The following is a 21232-nucleotide window of genomic DNA, read 5'->3' on the forward strand; positions in this document are numbered from 1 at the left end:
TGTTCCAAACTTGAAATATCCTGCAGCCAAAAGGGGGGGGAGAAAGAAAAAAGAAGACGCACACTGGCGCGAGTGACGAGATTCCGCATTACGTCATCTCTCAAAGGCCACCCGTGTGCGTGTGCGCGCTTTGCAAAGCACGAACATTCCCGACAACACCAGCGAGTCCGACAAGGGGGGGACGGCCGCTTGTAGTGATGCGTCGCCCGGCCACGAAGGAAGCCTGGTAGCGGGCTGCAGGACACGGTCGCCGGTGTTGGTGGTGCGATTCCCGGAGGGACGATGTGGCGTGACGAGCCTCGGAATACGTTGTGGTAAGTGGCCGTGCAGCTGCAGTTCAATCGCGACCTTAACCCAAGACTGTACCGTGTGTAGTCTGACACTATACGCGGTGTAAATGACACTTCTGCGTTGATGTAAACATCGGAATGGTGCGTTTAGTGTTTCACACAGGTGTCTCCTGTAAGATGTATGCTGAGCATACGAGTCAGTAGGCGCCTGTTGCCTTTCTCGCTGCCCTTTTACCTTTTGACCACAATGGCTGCTGTGGATGTTTCACATGCGTTTCTCCCTGTGTGCAGGCCAGTGCTTGGTGCTTTTATTTGGTTCGGTTTTGTCCCGTGCATGCATGGCAATTTGTGCACTCATTCAGTACCTTATCATAGTCATTGTGTGCACTGAAATGACCTTAAAAGCAGGTTTCCCCAAACTTTTTTTGGATTAAATTAGAAATTTGCTGTGCAGCATAGTACGATAGTGGTTTTCACTTCCGCTCCGGAGTTCTGAGGTTCTGGGTTTGAATCCCAGCTCAGGACTTCCTGTGCGGAGTTTTCAATTTCCCTTCACTTTTAACTGATTTTACATTTCTTTTACCAAATTTAAAAAGTAGTTGCGTACTTTAATGTATGTTTGCCACCATTTTTCCTAACTTCCGATTTCAAATTCAATTTGTTGTTCAAGATATGAGTGAACCAAATCACGAGTTTGTCAAAATATGAGCAGACGTTTTCTGTTTGTTTTTTCTTTGACATGCAAGCACAATTTTTACATTCAAGCGTTGTATGGTGAACTGTCTCAACTCACTTTCACAACAAGCAGCAGTTTGGCAGAAAGTGAACAATTCTTCAAAATGGAGGGTTGAAGCAGTTTATTACCACTTTCAGTTAGAGATTACTGCACTAAACATTACAGATGTAACAATAAGTGCAATATCATGATATTAAAACTGCCACAATATCGTCGTCATCATGTTCACAATATTTAAAAGGAACACATCTGTTAAAAAAAGTCAAGTTGATTTCCATTTGTGCAGTTCTAGCACCCTCTAGTGGCTAGTTTATTAGTGCAATTTAATTTCCATTAGGGATGTTTTGGCCTTCTATGTTTAAAATCTATGCTAACTGTCAGATGAAGGGGAAACTAATTTTCTTGTGAAGCGATCAATCTGTGCTTGTATTAGCAAGTGCCTCCAATTTGTTATTAGAGATTGTAGGTGGTTTTATATGCATTGCTGTTATGTACAAAAGCACAATATTGTGCTTTTTTTTTTTGTATGAGCTCTTTTTTTTTTTTTTTTTGCAATATTGAGATCTTTTTTACTGCGATTGGCTGGCAACCAGTCACCCTGCCTACTGCCCATAGCCGGCTGAGATAGGCTCCAGCACCCCCAGCCAACCTTGTGAGGAGTAAGCGGTCAAGAAAATGGATGGATGGATGGATGGATGGATGGATGGATGGATGGATGGATGGATGGAGATCTTTTCTAAATATCGCCAACCCTCCCACAATATCGTGATAATTATCGTATCGTGACCTTCATATCGTGATAATATTGTATCGTGATGTTTGGATATCGTTACATCCCAATTAAAAATAAAACAAATGTGTATTTTGACAAAAAATGCTGCCAAAAAAATGCTAATTTCTATAGACAGGCTAATGAATAGTATCGGTGTCATGGTGTTTTTCAATTGTTTTTTTTTTACAGTATACTTACTATAATACATTAAAAGTAAGTAAAGGTGATACACAAATATTAATGCATTTTTCCACCATTTATTGAACAGAGACACAATAGCAGAACACACAAACCCAATTAGCACACTTACACAGGAGCTGCTGTCAGCCACAGCTCACGCCCAGACACTCACTGATGTTTATACAGAACTACAATATTTACAATATCCTCTGACTGCACATTTTATCCATGCAGTTTCTGTGCATGTTCAAATGATAATTATACAATTAATCATGAAAAATCATCATAAAAACAGTTATTGTAGATTTGAGCCACCAATTGCTTATTTTTGGCCAAAACTATGGCAACAAGTTAGTAATCAGATCGCAAGGGGAAGAGACAGCTATGCTGTGCAGCATCTCTGGATAATTTTTTTTCTCCCTCTGGCTCAGAGGATGGGAAGCCAGTGTAGTTTATAGTATCGCGGTGAAAAAATAACTCCCGGCCAATCGGTGTTAACAGCTGCCATGTGCGGCAAACAGGCAGTAGACTGAAACTCTAGTAAGTGTGTTTGTGTACAGAAATGTCACACCATGATGTGCTCCAGCTCACTACAGAGGACAGAAATGAACTTCTGTACAAAATTAGGGGACAATTTAGACACCAACGTCATTTTTGAAAACTACAAAGTAGGTTGGTTGCAAATTAATACTAATGTTAATTTTTCTTTTTGATCAAGAACAAACTTTCCAATATAATAATAATAATAATAATAATAATAATAATAATAACATTTCTATTATTGTCTTTTTCCGATGAGTAACAGGGCTGTGTTGGTTTGAGTCACACACGCCAGTATATCTGAAAATCTATTATTTTTTTAATATGAAAAATAAAAGAGACAAGCTTCGTGATGTCATTTCTGCTGAGTCATGTAGCTCACTTTTTTCCCACCACTCTTCCTTTATTTGGCTAAAAGGGGTTTAGCAATACACATTTAGAGCATTGTTACTATTTAAAATATGAATGTGAAAATACCAATTTATCAGGAAGACCATCCATCCATCCATCCATCCATCCATCCATTTTCTTGACCGCTTATTCCTCACAAGGGTCGCAGGGGATGCTGGAGCCTATCTCAGCTGGCTTTGGTCAGTAGGCAGGGGACACCCTGGACTGGTTGCCAGCCAATCACAGGGCACACAGAGACAAACAACCATCCACACTCACAAGCACACCTAGGGACAATTCGGAGCACCCAATTAACCTGCCATGCATGTCTTTGGAATGTGGGAGGAGACCGGAGTACCCGGAGAAGACCCACGCAGGCACGGGGAGAAACTCCACCCAGGAAGGCTGGAGCCTGGACTCGAACCCGAGTCCTCAGAACTGGGAGGCGGATGTGCTAACCACTTACTTACCGTGCCGCCCTTATCAAGAAGACATATTAACAAAATCATACAGAAAGCTTATTTAAAACATCACATTTGACATTTAAGTTCATAAATAGAGAGGCTCAATCGGAAAAAAATATCAGTGGTTGCTCAAGAGCTGTTTAGTATTTCAAAGTTCAGTCAAACGTTTTCTTTACAGTAATGTGCTCTATGTGCCTCCATTGGTCTTAACACGGCGTTCTGATTAATATTGTGTTTGTGGAATATTAATTAAAGGGATACTTCACTTATTTAGGCAATTATAGCAATAAAAAGTTTGTCTATAATTAATTTGATACTTTCATTATTTTTAACGTACAATTAATACTTTAAAAAAATAATTTTGCCACTTTTGTCGACTGAAAATTACATCACATGTGCTCAGTACTCAGGTAATGACCAAACACAGCTCACCTGTTTTCGAGGTTTGGTCATGTGACATTCACAAGCTGAGCTGTGATTGGTTACCTGAGCACATTGTGATGTCATTTTCAGTTGACGGCAAGTTGCAAAATGTGTTTTTAAAGGTACAAATCGCACATGAAAAATAATGAAAATATCAAATTTATTACAGACAAAATATAAATGTTTGACTGCCAAAAATGGCTAAATAAGTAAAGTATCCCCTTAAGCAGAAAAATCAACATGTTTTTATCCATCTGAGGGGGCGGCCATTTTGCCACTCGCTGTTGACTGAAAATGACATCACAGTTGCTCCTGGCTAACAGCCAATCACAGCCCACATGTTTTCTGAGTTTGGTCATGTGACGCTCATAAGCAGTGATTGGTTGATGCCTGAGTCCTAAGCAACTGCAACAGCAAAATAACCCCCCCATACCTCTGAGATGGATGAAAACAGGCAATGGCAAAATGGCCGCCCCCTTGAGTTGGATGAAAACAGGTGGATTTTGCTGCCTAAATGATATTCCACAAACAGTATTAATCAGAATGCCTTGTTTAGACTAGTGGGTGATCATAGAACAAATTATTAGGGATGGGCGAGTACCGATACCAGGTATCGGTATTGGGCCGATCCCAGCCTTTTTTCAAGTACTGAGTACTCGTGACGCAGACGAGTACAAGCGACCGATGGCAGAGTGGGAAGACGTTAAGTGAGTCCTCCTTGCCTTTAACTAGCGCTAGCTTGCAGCAGTTTTTCACCAGAACTTCACCGGTTTGGAAATACTTCAAAATTGTGAATCTTAAGCTAAAAGAGCATTTTTGTGTTTTATTTTGAGCGTTAAGACTATTGAAGAGTGACTGTGCTGTTTTTTTTTTGTCAAAATTAAAGGAAATATATTTGTTTGAAAATACCTTTGAGTGATTTTTTAATTTTTTTATTTGTCAAAACGTACTACTGGTATCGGCAGTTGGTATCGGTATCGGTGAGTACTGAGGGTCTGAGTATCAGTATCGGTCTGAAAAAAAGTGGTATCGAACATCCCTACAAATTATAGTAAATAAAGTAATATTTACTTTTGTCTCAGTACAGGATTTTCACAAGTTCTGTTTTTTTGCGCATTACATGGAATATAAGACATTTCAAGAGAGGTACAGAAAATTCTGTAATGACCTATACATAACTGTCTGAACTGGTGTCACATACTTGCCCCCCCCCCAAAAAAAAAGTCTGAGTCTGCATTCCTTGCCATGTCTTTTGGCAGGATTAGGCCCCAGAGGCTGTCGGTGGTTAATGGTATGTACCCTGTATGTGATGGCTTTCTCTTTTAAGGGCATCCAATGCTGCCAGTGTGACAGTAGCACAGAGAGTGAGGTAGGTTTGGGTTGGAGGGTGGGAGAGAGTAATGTGTGTTGGGCACATGCCAAGAACGAGATTTCGGCTCTTGCAACTGGAGCGCCAGTAAAGCTGCACAAGAATGTGGAGCCTTCTCATTTGATAGTTAAAGATAGAGGCAGCGCAGGCCGCGTCCTAGACGCGTTCTAATTTCAGACACATCTTTTGTCGTTATGTTCCCCCCTTAAGACGGGGATTTGGCCTTGCGTGCACTTCTTTCCGTCGGGACTTTGTAATAAGTCAAGGCGAGGCGAGCGGAAGGAGTCGCAGCATGGTGTTTTATGAGAGGTATAGTACACTATGATTCGTTTTGGCTGCTTTAATATCTACTCATGCGCTCGATTGTATCAATCTCTGTTACTTCCCGGAATGATAACAGTCTGCCGAAGGTCGCATGGCTCGGACGTGACGTGCGAGCGCTGCTATCGTTGTGGATCTTTTAAAAGTGCATATGTTTGCGTTTATATTCGCTCGCAGGAGCAAATGATGAATGGGGCAGGCTCGGAGTGTGACCCCGGGTTTTCACTGGATGCGGTTGCGGTGCGGTTGCGGTGCGGTGCGTCTTGACTGCGTGCTCCGGACGGGTCAATTTTTTTGTCAATCCACACCGGCTCCGCACAGCTGCGGTCCGGCAGCTCCGTCGCCGCCCACTTCCCAACGTGTCTCGCGGGGCCGCGCGCGCGCGATCATGTGGCATTTCACAACGAGAGATGGACTTCTTTTGATTTAACCTTTTCTTCTTCTTCTGCTATGAGATTCCATGCAGCATCCTTTTTTTGGTTGTCCTTGTAAAGTATATTAATAACGAGAGTCGGGTCAGTGCGGGTCCACTCTTTATTTCTGTCTTCCGCGTCCGGCTGCCGCTCAGTACGGCAAGCGAGACGGGCACAACAAGCAATCGCGAACATCAAACTCACAATACATTACAGTCCTTATAAAAAGGATGTGCCGTGTCATATATTATTTTGTGGTTTTCCACCTCCAATATAAACCTCTCCTCGTCCATGTTCGCTGGTGTCTAAACCGTGAATGAGCACATGGCCCGGCGACGCCCACGTCACGTTTTGCTGAAAAACTTGCGAAATAGGAGCTGGCGAGTGTTTTATTCTGAAAGGTAACCGGAAATTTATTTTGAAACTGCCTCGGTCTTCCTGTCCCGCTCGATGTGTTTTGTGCTAGCTTGCCATTTGCCGGAGGCCTACCGCTGCGGCGTCCGGCAAAAATAGAAAATAGGCTATCCTTGCGGAAGGCTTGCGGCACGCCGCAGGCCTTCCGCAGTCGACACGCAACGCACCCGCAAGCGGTGTAAACTGCACCATTCGAATGAATGGAATCTAATTGCTTGCGTCGCCGGACCGCACCGCAACCGCACCGCAACCGCATCCAGTGAAAACCCGGGGTGACAGTGGACTAGTGGCTGCTGGTGGCGGCCTGATGTGTACACATCTCAAAGCATGGCCTCACAATGAATCACGCACTACTTCATGGCCGTGTCTTGTCCTAAAATGATGCTCAAACTGCTTTTCTGTTGGATTAGCCTCATGGCTGCTTAGTGGTTGGCATTTGTGCCTCACGGTCCAGATATTCTGGGTTCGAATCTCAGCTACAGCTTAACCGTGTGGAGTTCGCATGTTGTGAGTTTTCACAAGATACTCAAGCCGCCTTCCACATTCATGTTTGCATGTTAGGTTTATTGAAGTCTCAAAATTACTGATAGGTGTGAATGTGAGTGTGAATGGTTCCTCTATGTTCCCTGTCCAGGCTGTACCCCGTCTCGCACCTAAAGATCTTAATGAGGATAAGCACTATAGAAAATGGATGGGGATCCAAACAGTAGGCATGGGCCGATATTGGATTCTGACGGTATGATAACTTGAGCCAAAATATCGCTGTATCACAACATTAAAATTACAGCTATAAATGTAAATTTTTGAAATATTTGGGTAAATAATTTTTTTCTTCTTCCATTGATCACAATCTATTTTATTTTCCAGCAAAATATAGAATATTTAGTACATTAACTAATGTTTACAATGAGTTTAAATAAATAGCTAAATAAATGTTAACAATCTTCATCTGTTTTAATGCTTCTTAGTAAGTCACATTACTGATGTGTTTATTTATTTATTTTTTTTTTTTAAGGACACTCACATTAACTCATTCATTCGCAGCCATTTTCACTGAAGCAACCCCCTTCGCTGTTTTACTGAATTTTGACTGATTTTGCAAGGTCCACAGAATATTGTGTTCTATTGCTATAAAAACATAGAACCTACCAAAAGAAAGATCAGAGTCTCTTCTTTCATCAGGAAAAAAAAAGTATATTTCTATCTGTTTCCGTTTTGCAGCAATTGGCATTAGAATATAACTTAGTTTCATCATTATTCACAAACTTGTTTAGAATTGTGGGGAAACGGCTTGTTTTCAAGATGATCTCTTTTTTATACTCTGCTGCCACCTGCTGGCCATTTTTGTAATTACTACCATTTTTTTTTTTCAACCGTTCACTGCAGTTGAGAGGCTGCATCAAAGCCTTCTGTATGCTCTAGCATAAAAACAAAAACATAAAAAAACGTATAAATACGTCTTTGTGACACTTAAAACATTTAAAATAGAACATATATGTTTTTGGGAGCAAATTAGTTATCAAACGTTTGTAACGATGAGTTTAAATAAATAGCTAAATAAATAAATGTTAATCTTCTTCTGTTATAATTCTTCTTATTTATTTTTAAGGACAACGCACATTAATCAACAGAGCAAAAATGCATGTGTTTGCAGTGTCTCTTTCCTCTACAGCGTACACAACTGCTCACCCTCTCCTCTCTGCTTACCGAGGAGAGGGGGCAAAAATTAACTAAATTAACTTCGAAGAGGCAGCTACTTTACTCAACTCTGTAAGCAGCCACTCATATTGTGCCCTGCTCAGAAGCCCCTTCAGCTCATTACATTTAAAAAAGCGTTAAAGCGGTATGCGACCCATGCCGAGCAAACTGATTTGTGTCCAATGGCTACCATTTAGTATTATACTTTCTACTGTTTTTTTTGTTTGTTTGTTTGTTTGTTTGTTTGTTTTCCTGTAGCAAATATTTTAAGGGACAGTAGAACCTCCAAGGTCAAAGGTCATGGAAATGTTTTTAAAGTGTCGCCATCATGACAACTCTTAAGTGTAAAAGCAGTCGTTTAAGTAACATTTTAACAACCTTAAATACACCATACAACTGTAAAAATAAGTGTACTGTTGTAAATAAATTGAGTAAAATAAAGAAAGCTGATATTTTAACATGTGATGTCACATCAAAGTAAGCTAATACATTCCATTTTTCATTATTCAGTTTTGATTTTGAGTTATTCTTATTTTTTTTACTCCGAATTTGTGTAGTTTTCCAAATTATTCGACCCTATTTAGTTTGAATTCAGAGGTTCCACTGTCAGGCATTAAAGTAGTCTTTACACCTTAGGAACAAGCACAGGACATGTTTTAGTGACCTTGAACATGATTCAAAAGTGCAAGTCTGAGAAGTTTGAAAGCTGATCTTGCTTAAATCTGACCTTGAAAATGTGTCTAAACCCTCTGTAAACTCTGTAAATCCATCTCAACGCGTTCTTTTCCCTCGCCAACTGTGGTTCAAAGAACCACAAGTGACTGTTCGCAATGATTGGGATCAGAAAAAGAAACCTGCTGATTTTAAATCCTGGTACTTTTTTTTTTTTTTTTTTTTTTTTTTTATTACGCCACACGTGTCTGCAGAAAACGGCTAATTACTGTCAAAGTAATATAAAATCGTATGCCTGAATGATCATCTCAAGCCTTTTCGTCCAAAGAAAACGACCGTCCCCCCTAAGCTACATCTCATAAATGATATTTACGATAGAAAAAAAACTTTCTTCCGTAAACTTTGCCCGTCTGCAGTGGGGGGGGGGTGTTGAGTCAGGCGTGTGAGGGGGGGCGGGGAGGGGTGTGTGTGGGGGCTTGCTGCCATGGCAACAATGCACATGACTAGGTGTATTAGATTGCCTCGGACAGTGTGCGGCGAGGCGTGGTGTGAGTCGTCTCTCGGCTGCTCCCTCTGCCCCGCTTCCTTGAAAGTCTTCTCCTTGTCTTACTTATGTTTGCTCACCTCCCCTCGGATTCTTTATATATATATGTGTGTGTGTGTGTGTGTGTTGTACATTCAATTTGGAAATGTAGCAAAACGGAGGCAAAAGTGAAGCAGGGAAGGAAAGAATGCTTAGAGGCAACAAAACTGCCCTTGTGTGTGTGTGTGTACTGAATGCTTAGTTTAAATGTTTGATTTTAAAGTTTCAGATTCATCGATTAATCAATGAATAATCGATTATCAAATTAAACGCAATTATTTCTAGAAGTGAGTAATCATTTAGAGCCATTTTTTTTAAATGGAAGCCACGTAGAAAAAAAACTTCTATGTACCCCCAGTCCACCCATTTTTTCAAATCTGTCTTAGCGGGCAGCCATTTTGTCTTGTCCTGCCACTTGCTGTCGACTGGTGACATCACAGTGACGACGTGCTCGGCCTGTGAACATCACATAATTACTAGGGATGTCACGATAAGGGCAATATCGTGATATCGCGATATTAAAACTGCCACAATATCGTCGTCGACCATCTTCACAATATTTAAAAGGAACACATTTGTTAAAAAAAAAAAAAAGTCAGGTTGACTTCCATTTGTGCAGTTCTAGCACCCTCTAGTGGCTAGTTTATTTAGCCAATTAAATTTTCATTAGGGATGTTTTGGCCTTCTATGCTTAAAATCTATGCTAATTGTCAGATAAAGAGGAACCTAATTTTCTTGTGAAGCTATCAATGTATGCTTGCATTAGCAAGTAAGTGCCTCAATATTGTTATTAGAGATTGTAGGTGGGTTATTATGGGATTTTAGGGTTTTGGAATTATTTTAGTTTTTGTTTTGTTTTGATTTTTAAATTCAGTTAGTTTTAATTAGTTTTCAGGGTGGTTCTGTTAGTTTTTATTAGTTTTAGTTCTTTAGTAAATGCTTAGTTTTAGTATTAGTTTTAGTTTTTTGTTTGTTTGTTTGTTTGTTTTTTAATGTGTATTACTTGTGCTCAATATTTAAAAAACACCATGGGAGCGACGTCATCTGAAGGTGCTTTTCTATTGGCTGCTACTAGATGATGTCACTTCTATGTGACATACTTTCAAATGTCATTATTCTGGTTTAGATCAAAATAAATCTACTGAAAATTACATTTAAAGTCATCCGCAAAGTCTCATGCATTAAATTAATTACCACAGACTAAAACGAAGGAAATTTTTGCTGTAATTATAGTTTTATGTATTTTTATGTATGTTTATGTATTTTAGTTATTTCATTGTTAACTAAAATAACTTTTAATAGCACTTGTATTAAAATTAAATGTATTATAAATATTTTAACTGAGTCAAATGCCATTATTAGCATATGCCGCGGGCCACTGAAAAATGGATGGCGGGCCGCAAATGGCCCCCGGGCCGTAGTTTGGACACCACTGCTCTAGCATAAATAAATAAAAATAAATTATAAATACGTCTTAAGGACACTCAATACTTTAAAATAGAATGTATCTATAGTTTTTGGGAGCAAATGAGTTAAACTAAATGAAGCTCCTCCCCCACTTTAACAGGTCCTTGAACCTATGATGCCACCAGAGGCAGAGCAATATTTTTCTATTAGACATGGGAATAATGAAGGATAGCACCCCCCAAATTCTTGTATTGCATCTCATTAGATTGCGCAGGTGTACCTAATGAAGTGTTCAGTGCATTTCTATGTACAAAAACACAAATGAAAGTACATGAATTTGAGTTGTGGTCACGCTGAATGGCTGTTGTCTCATTATGTCTGCTTGTGTTAATGAAGTGGTTCGAGTCTCGCATGCACAATGGTTTTATCAGTTGCCTTCTGACGCTTCAGGGAATTAAGCCGAAAACATTTCGTGTTCAGTCATCAAGCCGTGATTTTTATGAGGACGACGCTAAAAATCAGGAATGCGTAGATTGACTTTTACTCTCTCTCTCTCTCTCGATCAGAATGATTGAAGACTGCGGGTGGAGCGGGGACAACATGGCAGACAGAAGGCAACTGCTTGTCGAGATGAGTAAGTACTAAGGCGCACACGCCCGTGTCCTGATCTATGCCGGCCTCCCTTCACCCGCCGGCCATTAACATGTCCGCTTCTCCCAAGTTTGCGTGTAAGGCAAATATGATGGAGATGAAACGGTCCCACTCGCGTCATATCCAGGTTGATGATAAACTGAAGGAGGGTGACATACCCTTTATCAAACAATGCATCACGTTTGCCCCTCCTTGTAGCCCCTTAAGGTAAACAAATTATTAGAAATGCTAAACTTTTATGTATTATAATTTATTGCAATTGATTAATAAAATGTGCAGTGATCATACTGAAAGAAGGACCCACTTGAAAAAAAAAATGCAGGGAAAAATATAGCTGTGAAAAATGTGAACTCATCCGATACGTTTTTAAGACCTTTCACAATAAGGGTTGAAAAGCTCGAGTGAACTTTAGTTAATTGCTGCGACTCTAGTCGTCGGCCCATTAAAAAGTAACTTCACACTAGACTGAGAGGCGGCGCTTCGCTTGTATCGCTTTGGACGGCACCCAAGGTCCTCGATGGGCTTCGTATGACATCTTTTGAAAGTGTTAAAATGGGGAAAAAATGTTTTTAAATGTGAGCGAGTCCATACATGAGGAGGAAAACAAAAAAATCAATAGTGTTCTTTAGGGGTGTTAAAAAAAAATCGATTCGGCGATATATCGCGATACTACATCGCGCGATTCTCGAATCGATTCAATTAAAAAAAAGCGGGTTTTTTTTTAATTTTTTTTAATTTTTTTTATTTATTTTTTTTAAGAGCTCAGAATTGTTCATTTGGTAGTCTTACCGATTCAACGTCTTATCATCATTGCCTTTTTTTTTTTTTTTTTTTTTTGTGTGTGTGTGAATCGATTTTTAAACTTCCATTTTTAATGGAAAAATATTCAACAAAACGTCTGACTTCGGGTTAGGATTCACACCTTGAGCATGGAAGAATGTTATATGAACGGAACATTAAGCCTTAATATTTTATTTTAATGCTGTTCAAACATGAAACAGATTACAACCTCTATAAGACTGAAATTTCAGATAAATAAATAATACATTTTCATATAAATCTTACACTCTACAAGCTCACTGATTAGTATTTTCTAAATTTGAATGAAAAAAAATCGCAACAATCGACTTATAAATTCGTATCGGGATTAATCGGTATCGAATCGAATCGTGACCTGTGAATCGTGATACGAATCGAATCGTCAGGTACTAGGCAATTCACACCCCTAGTGTTCTTAAAACCCGTAGGCGTTATTGTGACCGGTTTCGGGTTTTTGATGGTTCTGACCAAGTCATTTCAAAATAAGATAATGCCCAGGGGTTAAGATGACCAACACGCATAACCATATTTCTACCAACAAAAACAAGTCCAATGTCTGTCTTAGCATCAAGATCTGACCTGTGAACGGCAGAGTGCCGGAAAATACAAAGTAAAAGAAACCGTATTAGTAGAAGAATTCGAAAAAGTGAGGCTCGCTGTTTTCTCATCTGGTTATCAGAGTTGATGTAAACGCTTCTCCTTTTTTTTCTTTTTTTTTATTATAGTTAATGACTGACTTGTAAGACACAATGCCAAAAATTACACTGGCTATTATTCAGTTACATGTCACAATCACAGAAACAGTGCATTGGCCGATCACGTTTAATGAACAGGTTTAACTCTTAACACACACCAAAGGATAATCACTTGTGATAATCTTTTAAAGATATTGGATTACTGATAAACTTTGCTGACTTTTCCCATAAAGCGTGGAAATCAGGCTCAAATTAGACCCATTTGCCAGTGTGTGTACCACCCTTCAGGATTTGCTGATTGAACAAGTTCAACATTTACTATTGTCACCCGACCATTTTTCTAAACAGATTGGGGGTGAAGAGTCACCCAACACTACAGGATAATCACAGAGGATAGTTTAGAGACATCTGTTAACCGATAAACTGTGCTAACCTTGATCGTAAGGGCGAAGTCTGGCTCAAATTAGGCACGATTATCGGTATGTGATGAAGGATTGCTACAAGTTTAACGTTTACGATTGTTGTCCATGATGGTTATCCCACTCAGATCGGGAAGTAAAAACCTCAAGTTGGAAGGGAAAATGCTGAAATTAGGCCCGTTTTTGATATGTGTGTACCCCACTTAAGAATCTGCGATTGTCAATATTGAACAGGTTTAATATTTACATCATCACCCCCGATTCTTTTTCCAAACAGAAAAAAATTTGACCTATTATCAGCATGTGTCTACCACACTATACCAAGTGACTATTTTGCTGGCTCTCTGTGGGGGAAAAAAAAATACTTTATTTGGGGTGTCAAAATTAGTGCGTTAATTTAAAGTTCCTTTAACACCACTATTTATTTAATGACCGCACCTTACTTGGAAAGCCTGTGCTGAGGTAATTCCAGTCGCAATGCAGCAGACACGTCCACGTCAAATTTAGTAGTAATAAATGTAATAATAAGCATATATTTGTGGAGATTGCAGTCAAGTTGCGTTTAAAAATTTTAAAATGTGCATAATTTCATAGGTTACTTAATGTTAAAGATTAATATGAAATAAAACAATGCACTGAGCTGTCACCAATGTCTTTCAAATGTCATTATGCCATCTAGTGGCAGAAAAATGTTCATTTTTAATTTGAACTCAATTTTATGAATTATTATGAAATTACTGTATCAAAAACAAAATGTGGCCATATTTCTATTAGTTTAACATTTTTTCCAATTTTATATTAACAAGAGTATGAAAACATAGAAAAAAACATTTTATTGTTCATTTTTTGTACATTTAGAACAGAAATAAAATTTCTGATTAATTGTGAGTTAATAACTATTGACATCATGCAGTTAATTATAATAAAAAATTTACTCGCCTGACACCCATATTATTGATTATTTGATCATAAGGTAATTCACTCAGAAAATCTTCCTCAGGGGCTCAGGATTTGGACTCCATTCGACTGTCAACATACAGGACGGCCTGCAAACTGAGATTTGTGCAGAAGAAATGCAACTGTGAGTATGACGTGTCCACTTACGCCTCTGCTGCCGCTTTGTGCCGCGCACTATTTTCCCCACTTTTCTCCCGCAGTGCATTTGATCGACATCTGGAACGTCATCGAGGCCTTCCGAGAAAACGGCCTCAACACCGAGGAGCTCCACGCCGAGCTCCCCGTGGCCCGCCTGGAAGTGGTGCTGTCCACCATACTGTACCAGCTGAACAAACGCATGCCCACCACGCATCAGATTAACGTGGAGCACTCCATCAGCCTGCTGCTCAACTTTCTGCTGGCGGCCTACGACCCGTGAGTCACTCGTGCTGCTTTGTCGCCTGAGGTGGAGAAATACACGCACAGTGTGGGAGGGAATCTGCTGACTATCGACTCCAACAGTGTCACAAGTGCAAATAGTGTGTCATTTTTCTATAAAAAATCACACAAAGCACAGTGGAGCCTGTGAACATAATATTTAGGGAAACGAGTAAGCTGGCACCCATGCTAGCTGACAGCCAATCATAGGGCACCTATAGACGCAAGCACCTATAGAAGCAAGCAATCGCACTCACGTTGAAACCGCTGATCAATTTAAAGTGGAAGTGAACCTTTAACATTTCTTGACAATAATATGTTATATGTGACCTCACTAATCTAAACATAACATTCTGATTAATATTACATTTGTGGAATATGAGTTATGAGGCAAAATCCAGCCGTTTTTATCAATCTCAGGGGGCAGCCATTTTGTCACTTGCTGTCGACTGAAGATGACATCACAGTTGCTCAGGGCTCAGGCAACGACCAATCACGGCTCATCTGTTTTCTGCAGCTGAGCTGTGATTGGTTGAACCAGAGACCTGAGCAACTGTGATGTAATTTTCACGCGACAGTAAGTGGCAAAATGGCCGCCTTCTGATATTGATAAAAACTGATGGATTTTGTTGCTTAACTCATATTCCACAATATTAACCAAAATACCGTATTTAGACTAGTGGGGCTATATAGTAATAATTTCAATTAAAATTAAATAATACTACTAATAATAATAATAATCATAATAATCATAATAATAACAACAACTCAAAATTAATAATAATAATAATAATAATTCAAAAATATTAATAATAATAATAATAATTCAAAAATAATAATAATTCAAAAATAATAATAAATTAAATAATAATTATTAAAATAATAATAATTTTATTAATAATAATTATTATTATTTCAATAAAAAAATTTTTGGGGGGGGGCGGGTTGACTTCCTCTTTCAAGTTTTCAATTAATCATAAATGCCCCGAGCACCGGCAGAACAAGCAAATTCCACACAAAAGAGGGCTTGAGCAGAGATTTGAACCCAGAATATCTCAACTGCATGACAATTGTGATAACCACTCACCACAGTGCTGCTTTAAAGTTAAAGAAAATGTCCACATTTTTGCCGGAAATTAATGGTGGCCACAACAAATTTTGACACAGGACATTTTCACAGAGGGGTGTACTCACTTTTGTTACCATGGCTTTACTTTTATGTAAACACTCATCTATACACTGACTACTTTTCATGTCAAAGTGTCATTTCTTCATAAAAAGATATAATGAAAATATGTGCAGAAATGTGAGGGGCGTCATCACTTTTATGAGATACTGTAAATTGATTCTTGTGTTTTATTTTTAATTGTATCATTTTCATTGGCATTGCTCGTTTCAGTGTCTTATGTTCTGTTGTCTCACATTCACATTTTGTTCACTTTTTTTTGTATGTGCCTACCTATAATATAATATTTTTGTTTCTAGAGATGGCCACGGCAAGATATCTGTCTTTGTTGTGAAGATGGCCCTGGCAACATTCTGTGGAGGGAAAATTCTGGATAAATTAAGATGTAAGCAGCAACTTTTCAAAATGATACACTTCACAAAAGTAGCATGCTGTATGTAGATTTTAGTTCACATAATTAATGTGAGTAATTTATTGACTCAGAATAAATAAGGTGCTGATCTGTTTACAAGAGGAAGTCATTGGATCAGGTGGTTCATTGGATCCATGATTAGTGTAATATGATATACACTACAAAATTATATAAATGTAAAAAGATTTCATCCACGTTTGTTTTGAAATGCATGAGAAAACCCAGCAGACTCCCGGTGGGATATATAATATATATCTACAGCCCAGCATTGCTTGTTATCTGAAGGCGATGACATCATCATCAAGTGGCTGGCGAACAAGCAAAGAAAGTGATGAATTCCATGCTGGTTGTGTTTTTTAAACAAAACGATTTGAACAGCTGCTTGTCTTTAATTTGTTTCCCACAATAAGTGGGGTAATTGCATTGTGTGCGATGCTGTAATTAGCCGACTGCGTTGGAAGCCGACAATTATTTTTGATTCGTTCTCGTGATGCCGCCCCCACAGATATTTTTTCGCTAATATCCGATCCGGCGGGAATCATGGTGTACGCGCAGTTTGACCAGTTCCTGAGGGAGGTTCTCAAGCTGCCCATGGCCGTCTTTGAGGGGCCGTCGTTTGGCTACACGGAGCAAGCGGCCAAGAGCTGCTTCATGCAGCAGCAGCAGCAGCAGGTGAAGGTTCATTAATTAACTCATTGACTCCCGCTCCTTTTCTCCCGGCTGTTTGACTGGATTTTGACTGATTTTGCAAGGCCCACAGAATATTGTTTCCTATTGCTATAAAAACATGGAACCAACCAAATGAAAGATTAGAGTCTCATTTTTAATCAGGAAAATAAAAATATTTCTATCTGTTTCCGTTTTGCAGCAATTAGCAATAGAATATAGCTACGTTTCATCATTATTCAGAAATCTGTTTAGAATTGTGGGGAAATCAGCTTGTTTTCAACATGGACCTGGTTGATCTCTTATACTCCGCTGCCACCTGCTGGCCGTTTTTGTAATTGCGTCACCCGTTCTCTGCAGTTGAGAGGCTGCAGCAAAGCCTTCTGTTTGCTCTAGCATAAAAAAAACAAGCAAACATCAAAACGTCTTTGGGACATTTAAAACATTTAAAATAGAACGTTTTTATATGTTTTTGGGAGCAAATGAGTAAAACCTCATCATGTATGTATTGTCACATTTCCCTGCCTTGAATATCACTTTGTTTGCATTGTGAGCAGAAAACGGTCTCCCTCAACATTTTCCTGGACACGTTGATGTCAGACCCGCCTCCTCAGTGTCTGGTGTGGTTACCGCTCATGCACCGGCTCGCCAATGTGGAAAACGGTATGTAGCACACGTATGAGTAAGTTGTTCTTTGCATTATAACCCCAAGTCACAACACAGTACACGTACACCTCACACCCTTTTTATGAGTCCTCCGAAGGCCATACTCTTAAAAAAAAAAAAAAAAAAAAAAAGTGATATGGCAATATTTATTGTGATACATTATGAGCATTTGTGAGTTCAGTGTTTTGGAGCTTTTTTATAACACAAGGTTTTATTATTATCCCTTTTGGGATCACTGCTTTTATGAATGGATCGGCATTTGCGGTGCCTCAACGTGGCTGAAAATGCACATTTCTTGCAAGCCCTGGTGAAAATGGATGGACAAGAATCGATTTTGACCTTATTTTAAGGTATCGAATACCATTGTGGAGGTTGCTGATATCAGCCACTGATACTTAAGGGATTTTTGACTCATTGAGCCATTTTCAACAGTAAAAAATGATATTTTTTTCTGTAATTAATGTGATAACTGTTGTTTTTCATCCATCCATCCATTTTCTGAACTGCTTGTTCCTCACAAGTGCCGCAGGGGGTTGCTGGAGCCTATCCCAACTGGCTATGGGCAGTAGGCGGGGTACACCCTGAACTGGTTGCCAGCCAATTGCAGGGCCCGTTGTTTTTGAACAATTAATACCTTTAAAAACTAATTTTGCCACTTGCTGTTGACTGAAGATGACATCACCTGTGCTGGGGAAATACATAACGACCAATCATAGCTTACTTGTTTTCTGGGTTTGGTCATCAAAATGAGCCATGAGACAAAATACAATCTTCTTACTGTTGACGATGATTCAATGAGTCAAGTATCCCTTTATGGCACAAAAAAAGTAAATCCTCCTTGGCAGTAGTTGGCACTATACTGCAGTAGTCTGCGTCAGAAAGAAACATCTTTAGAATTTTTTGTCATTGTGTTGAATTAAATTTCATATAGAAAGTACTGGTATTGGTGAGTACTAGTAAGTGTGGCTATTCATACTGGCACTGGTTTAAAAAAACAACAAAAATAAAAGTTGTATTGAACATCCCTATATTTAAGGGTTCCATGTGACCCCCAAACCCCACTCAAATTGACTCACTAGCGCCCCCTGGACAGCTTGAAAAAAAAAAACATCGCCAAGACACCAGTTTCACTAATCAACATGAAATTAGGTGAACATGTCTATCATAACAAGACTCACAAAAATATCTCAAGGACCCATACCTGAAATAAAACAATACGTCAGCCATTTTGTTTTGAAGCAGCCTTTTTATCCTTGAGTTAAGGCGCACTCGACCTAAGACTTTATAACGGTTACACCTGGTCCGCCATTTTGGCCCCTCTTCCGCTATATAGCCCGCAGTGTTTTCCCCTCGTCCTCTATTTAGCCCTTAGCTAGTGCTTGTGCACTTGTGGGAGTATCTTTGGCTTTTTCACCCTTTTTTTTCCCACATCATGGCCCCAAAGATGAAGAAAGCTACATCTTCTATCAATGTTGGGAGACACCGATGAACATTTCCTTATATGTGTGGCGTATGGCAGCAAATTTTGCTGATTGTTTTGTGTATTTTTAAATGAAAAATGGGGTAAATGCCTCCTGATCACTGCTCACGTCTTTAATTTGTTTTTAACTCTTTCACTCCCAGCCATTTTCACAGAAGCAGTCCCGTTCGCTCCCGTCTGTTTTACTGGAGTTTGATTGATTTTGCAAGGCCCACAGAATATTATGTAATATAGATATAAAAATATGGAACCTATCAAAAGAAAGATTAAAGTCTCTTCTTTCATCAGGAAAAAAAAGTATGTTTCTATCTGTTTGCGTTTTGCAGCAATTAGCATTAGAAGAGAGCTAAGTTTCATCAGTTTTTGCAAATCTATTTAAAATTGTAAGTAATTGAGCTTTTTTTCTACATGGCCCTGGTTGATCTCCTTTGCTCTGCTGCCACCTGCTGGCCATTTGTGTAATAACTACCATTTCTGCAACCGTTCTTTGCAGTTGAGAGGCTGCATCAAAGCCTTCTGTATGCTCTAGCATTAAAAAACAAACAAACAAACAAAAAAACGTATAAATACGTCTTTGGGACACTTAGAACATTAAAAAAAAACACGTATTTATACGTTATTGGGAGTAAATGAGTTAAAATTGCACAGTGGGCCGGATCAAATGCTCTGGTGGGTCAAAGTCCCAACACCTAAGAGATATAATCTCATTTTACATGACCATAAATGACTCTTGTATTAAATGTATTATGGAAAAGTATCTGTTTAATACCACATCTATTTATTTATGCATGTGTGTTCTTCCCCCCTGCAGTCTTTCACCCGGTCGAGTGCTCCTACTGCCACACTGAGAGTATGATGGGCTTCCGCTACCGCTGCCAGCAATGTCATAATTACCAGCTCTGTCAGGACTGCTTCTGGAGGGGGCATGCCAGCGGTTCCCATAGCAACCAGCATCAAATGAAGGAGTATACATCATGGGTAAGGAGCGGGGAGGGGAGAGGGAGGTGTGTCTGCGGCCGCACCAGTCAATGCGGCTATTTTTGCACCATGACGTAAGGGTGGCTTTCAGGCCGTGTTTGTAACCAGCATCCTTAAGAATTAGTGCACTCCTGGTGTCTTCTGTTCACAGAAATCCCCGGCCAAGAAGCTGTCTCATGCTCTGAGCAAGTCTCTGAGCTGCGCATCCAGCAGAGAGCCTCTTCATCCAATGTTCCCCGACATGCCGGAGAAACCGCTCAACCTCGCCCATATTGTGTACGTTCCAGTTGCTTTCTATACTTTCTCCACTGAGTAGGATCGGGTCACTGCCTCCTCGAAGTCTTGAGCGAATCCAGTCAATCCCGTGGGTCAGCTAATCAATGAGGCTTAATTACAGCCCCCGGGAGCGATCGGAATCTACAACAATGTCGCGACTGTTGCTTTCACTTGAGCTTTTGTTGTCTTTGTGTGAAAGTCTCCCTGATGCCTTCTGTTAAATCAGGTAGCCGCCCCCAGCATAAATAGTCTCAGGAAGTCAAAGCGTTCCCATGGGAATTTAGGAGGAAATCCCATGAAAAGTGAAGCTTAAGATGATTTAACACTTTTTTTTTCTTTTTTTTTTGCATGCACAGTACAGAATTTGTCTTTGTTGTGAGAACCATTTATGACTCGAGACTTGCGTTGGACGGAATTTTAGCAATTCTCCCTTCTGACGGCCCAATTATCCTTTGGTGTGTCAAGAGTGAATTTTCCATGATTGAGACATAAAACGATAGCCAATTAGAAATCGACCAAAAGTTTGCACTTCTGCCGCACACAAATAGAAGAGAACTAGTTGTGTAGAGTTTTTGTGTAACTCGTCATTCACCTCAATAAAAATGACAAGGAGAGAAGTTTGGCATTCCCACACATTTCAAGAATCAGTGAAGATAATGAAGATTGGTATGTTTGTGCCCTGCTCAAGGTACTTTGCTCAAGGGCATCCATGCCGGTTGGGGGATATCAAATACAAAAGTCTTCAGCCACAGATTTCCCTTATTTACACTAGAATGGTTTCAACTGAAAACACAATTCATTTCAGTTATACATTTGTGTGACAACTTGTTTTTAAGACTAAAAACGAGTGTTATCAAGCTATTTTAGGACAAAGGAATGAACAAAAATGTGCGTTGAGCCGCAAAACATTTGAAGATTGTGATGAAGGAAACAGTGTG

General features: G+C 39.5%; 1 protein-coding gene across 4 annotated transcripts in view; it reads left to right on the top strand.

The window, feature by feature from the left end:
- Positions 1–107: 107 nt before the first annotated feature.
- dtna (dystrobrevin, alpha) overlaps positions 108–21232 on the top strand; it is a 40601-nt gene continuing 19476 nt past the window's right edge. For all 4 annotated transcript variants that reach the window (XM_077519209.1, XM_077519215.1, XM_077519222.1 and 1 more), the window contains exons 1-9: positions 108–314; positions 11239–11306; positions 14257–14337; positions 14414–14627; positions 16116–16201; positions 16734–16900; positions 17452–17557; positions 19852–20018; positions 20170–20294. In XM_077519209.1, the coding sequence (XP_077375335.1) occupies positions 11240–11306; positions 14257–14337; positions 14414–14627; positions 16116–16201; positions 16734–16900; positions 17452–17557; positions 19852–20018; positions 20170–20294 (1013 nt within the window). In that variant the 5' untranslated portion in view covers positions 108–314; position 11239. The remainder of the gene's footprint in view (positions 315–11238; positions 11307–14256; positions 14338–14413; positions 14628–16115; positions 16202–16733; positions 16901–17451; positions 17558–19851; positions 20019–20169; positions 20295–21232) is intronic.

Source organism: Festucalex cinctus, chromosome 1 (assembly GCF_051991245.1).
Source record: "Festucalex cinctus isolate MCC-2025b chromosome 1, RoL_Fcin_1.0, whole genome shotgun sequence".
Lineage (NCBI taxonomy): Eukaryota > Metazoa > Chordata > Actinopteri > Syngnathiformes > Syngnathidae > Festucalex > Festucalex cinctus.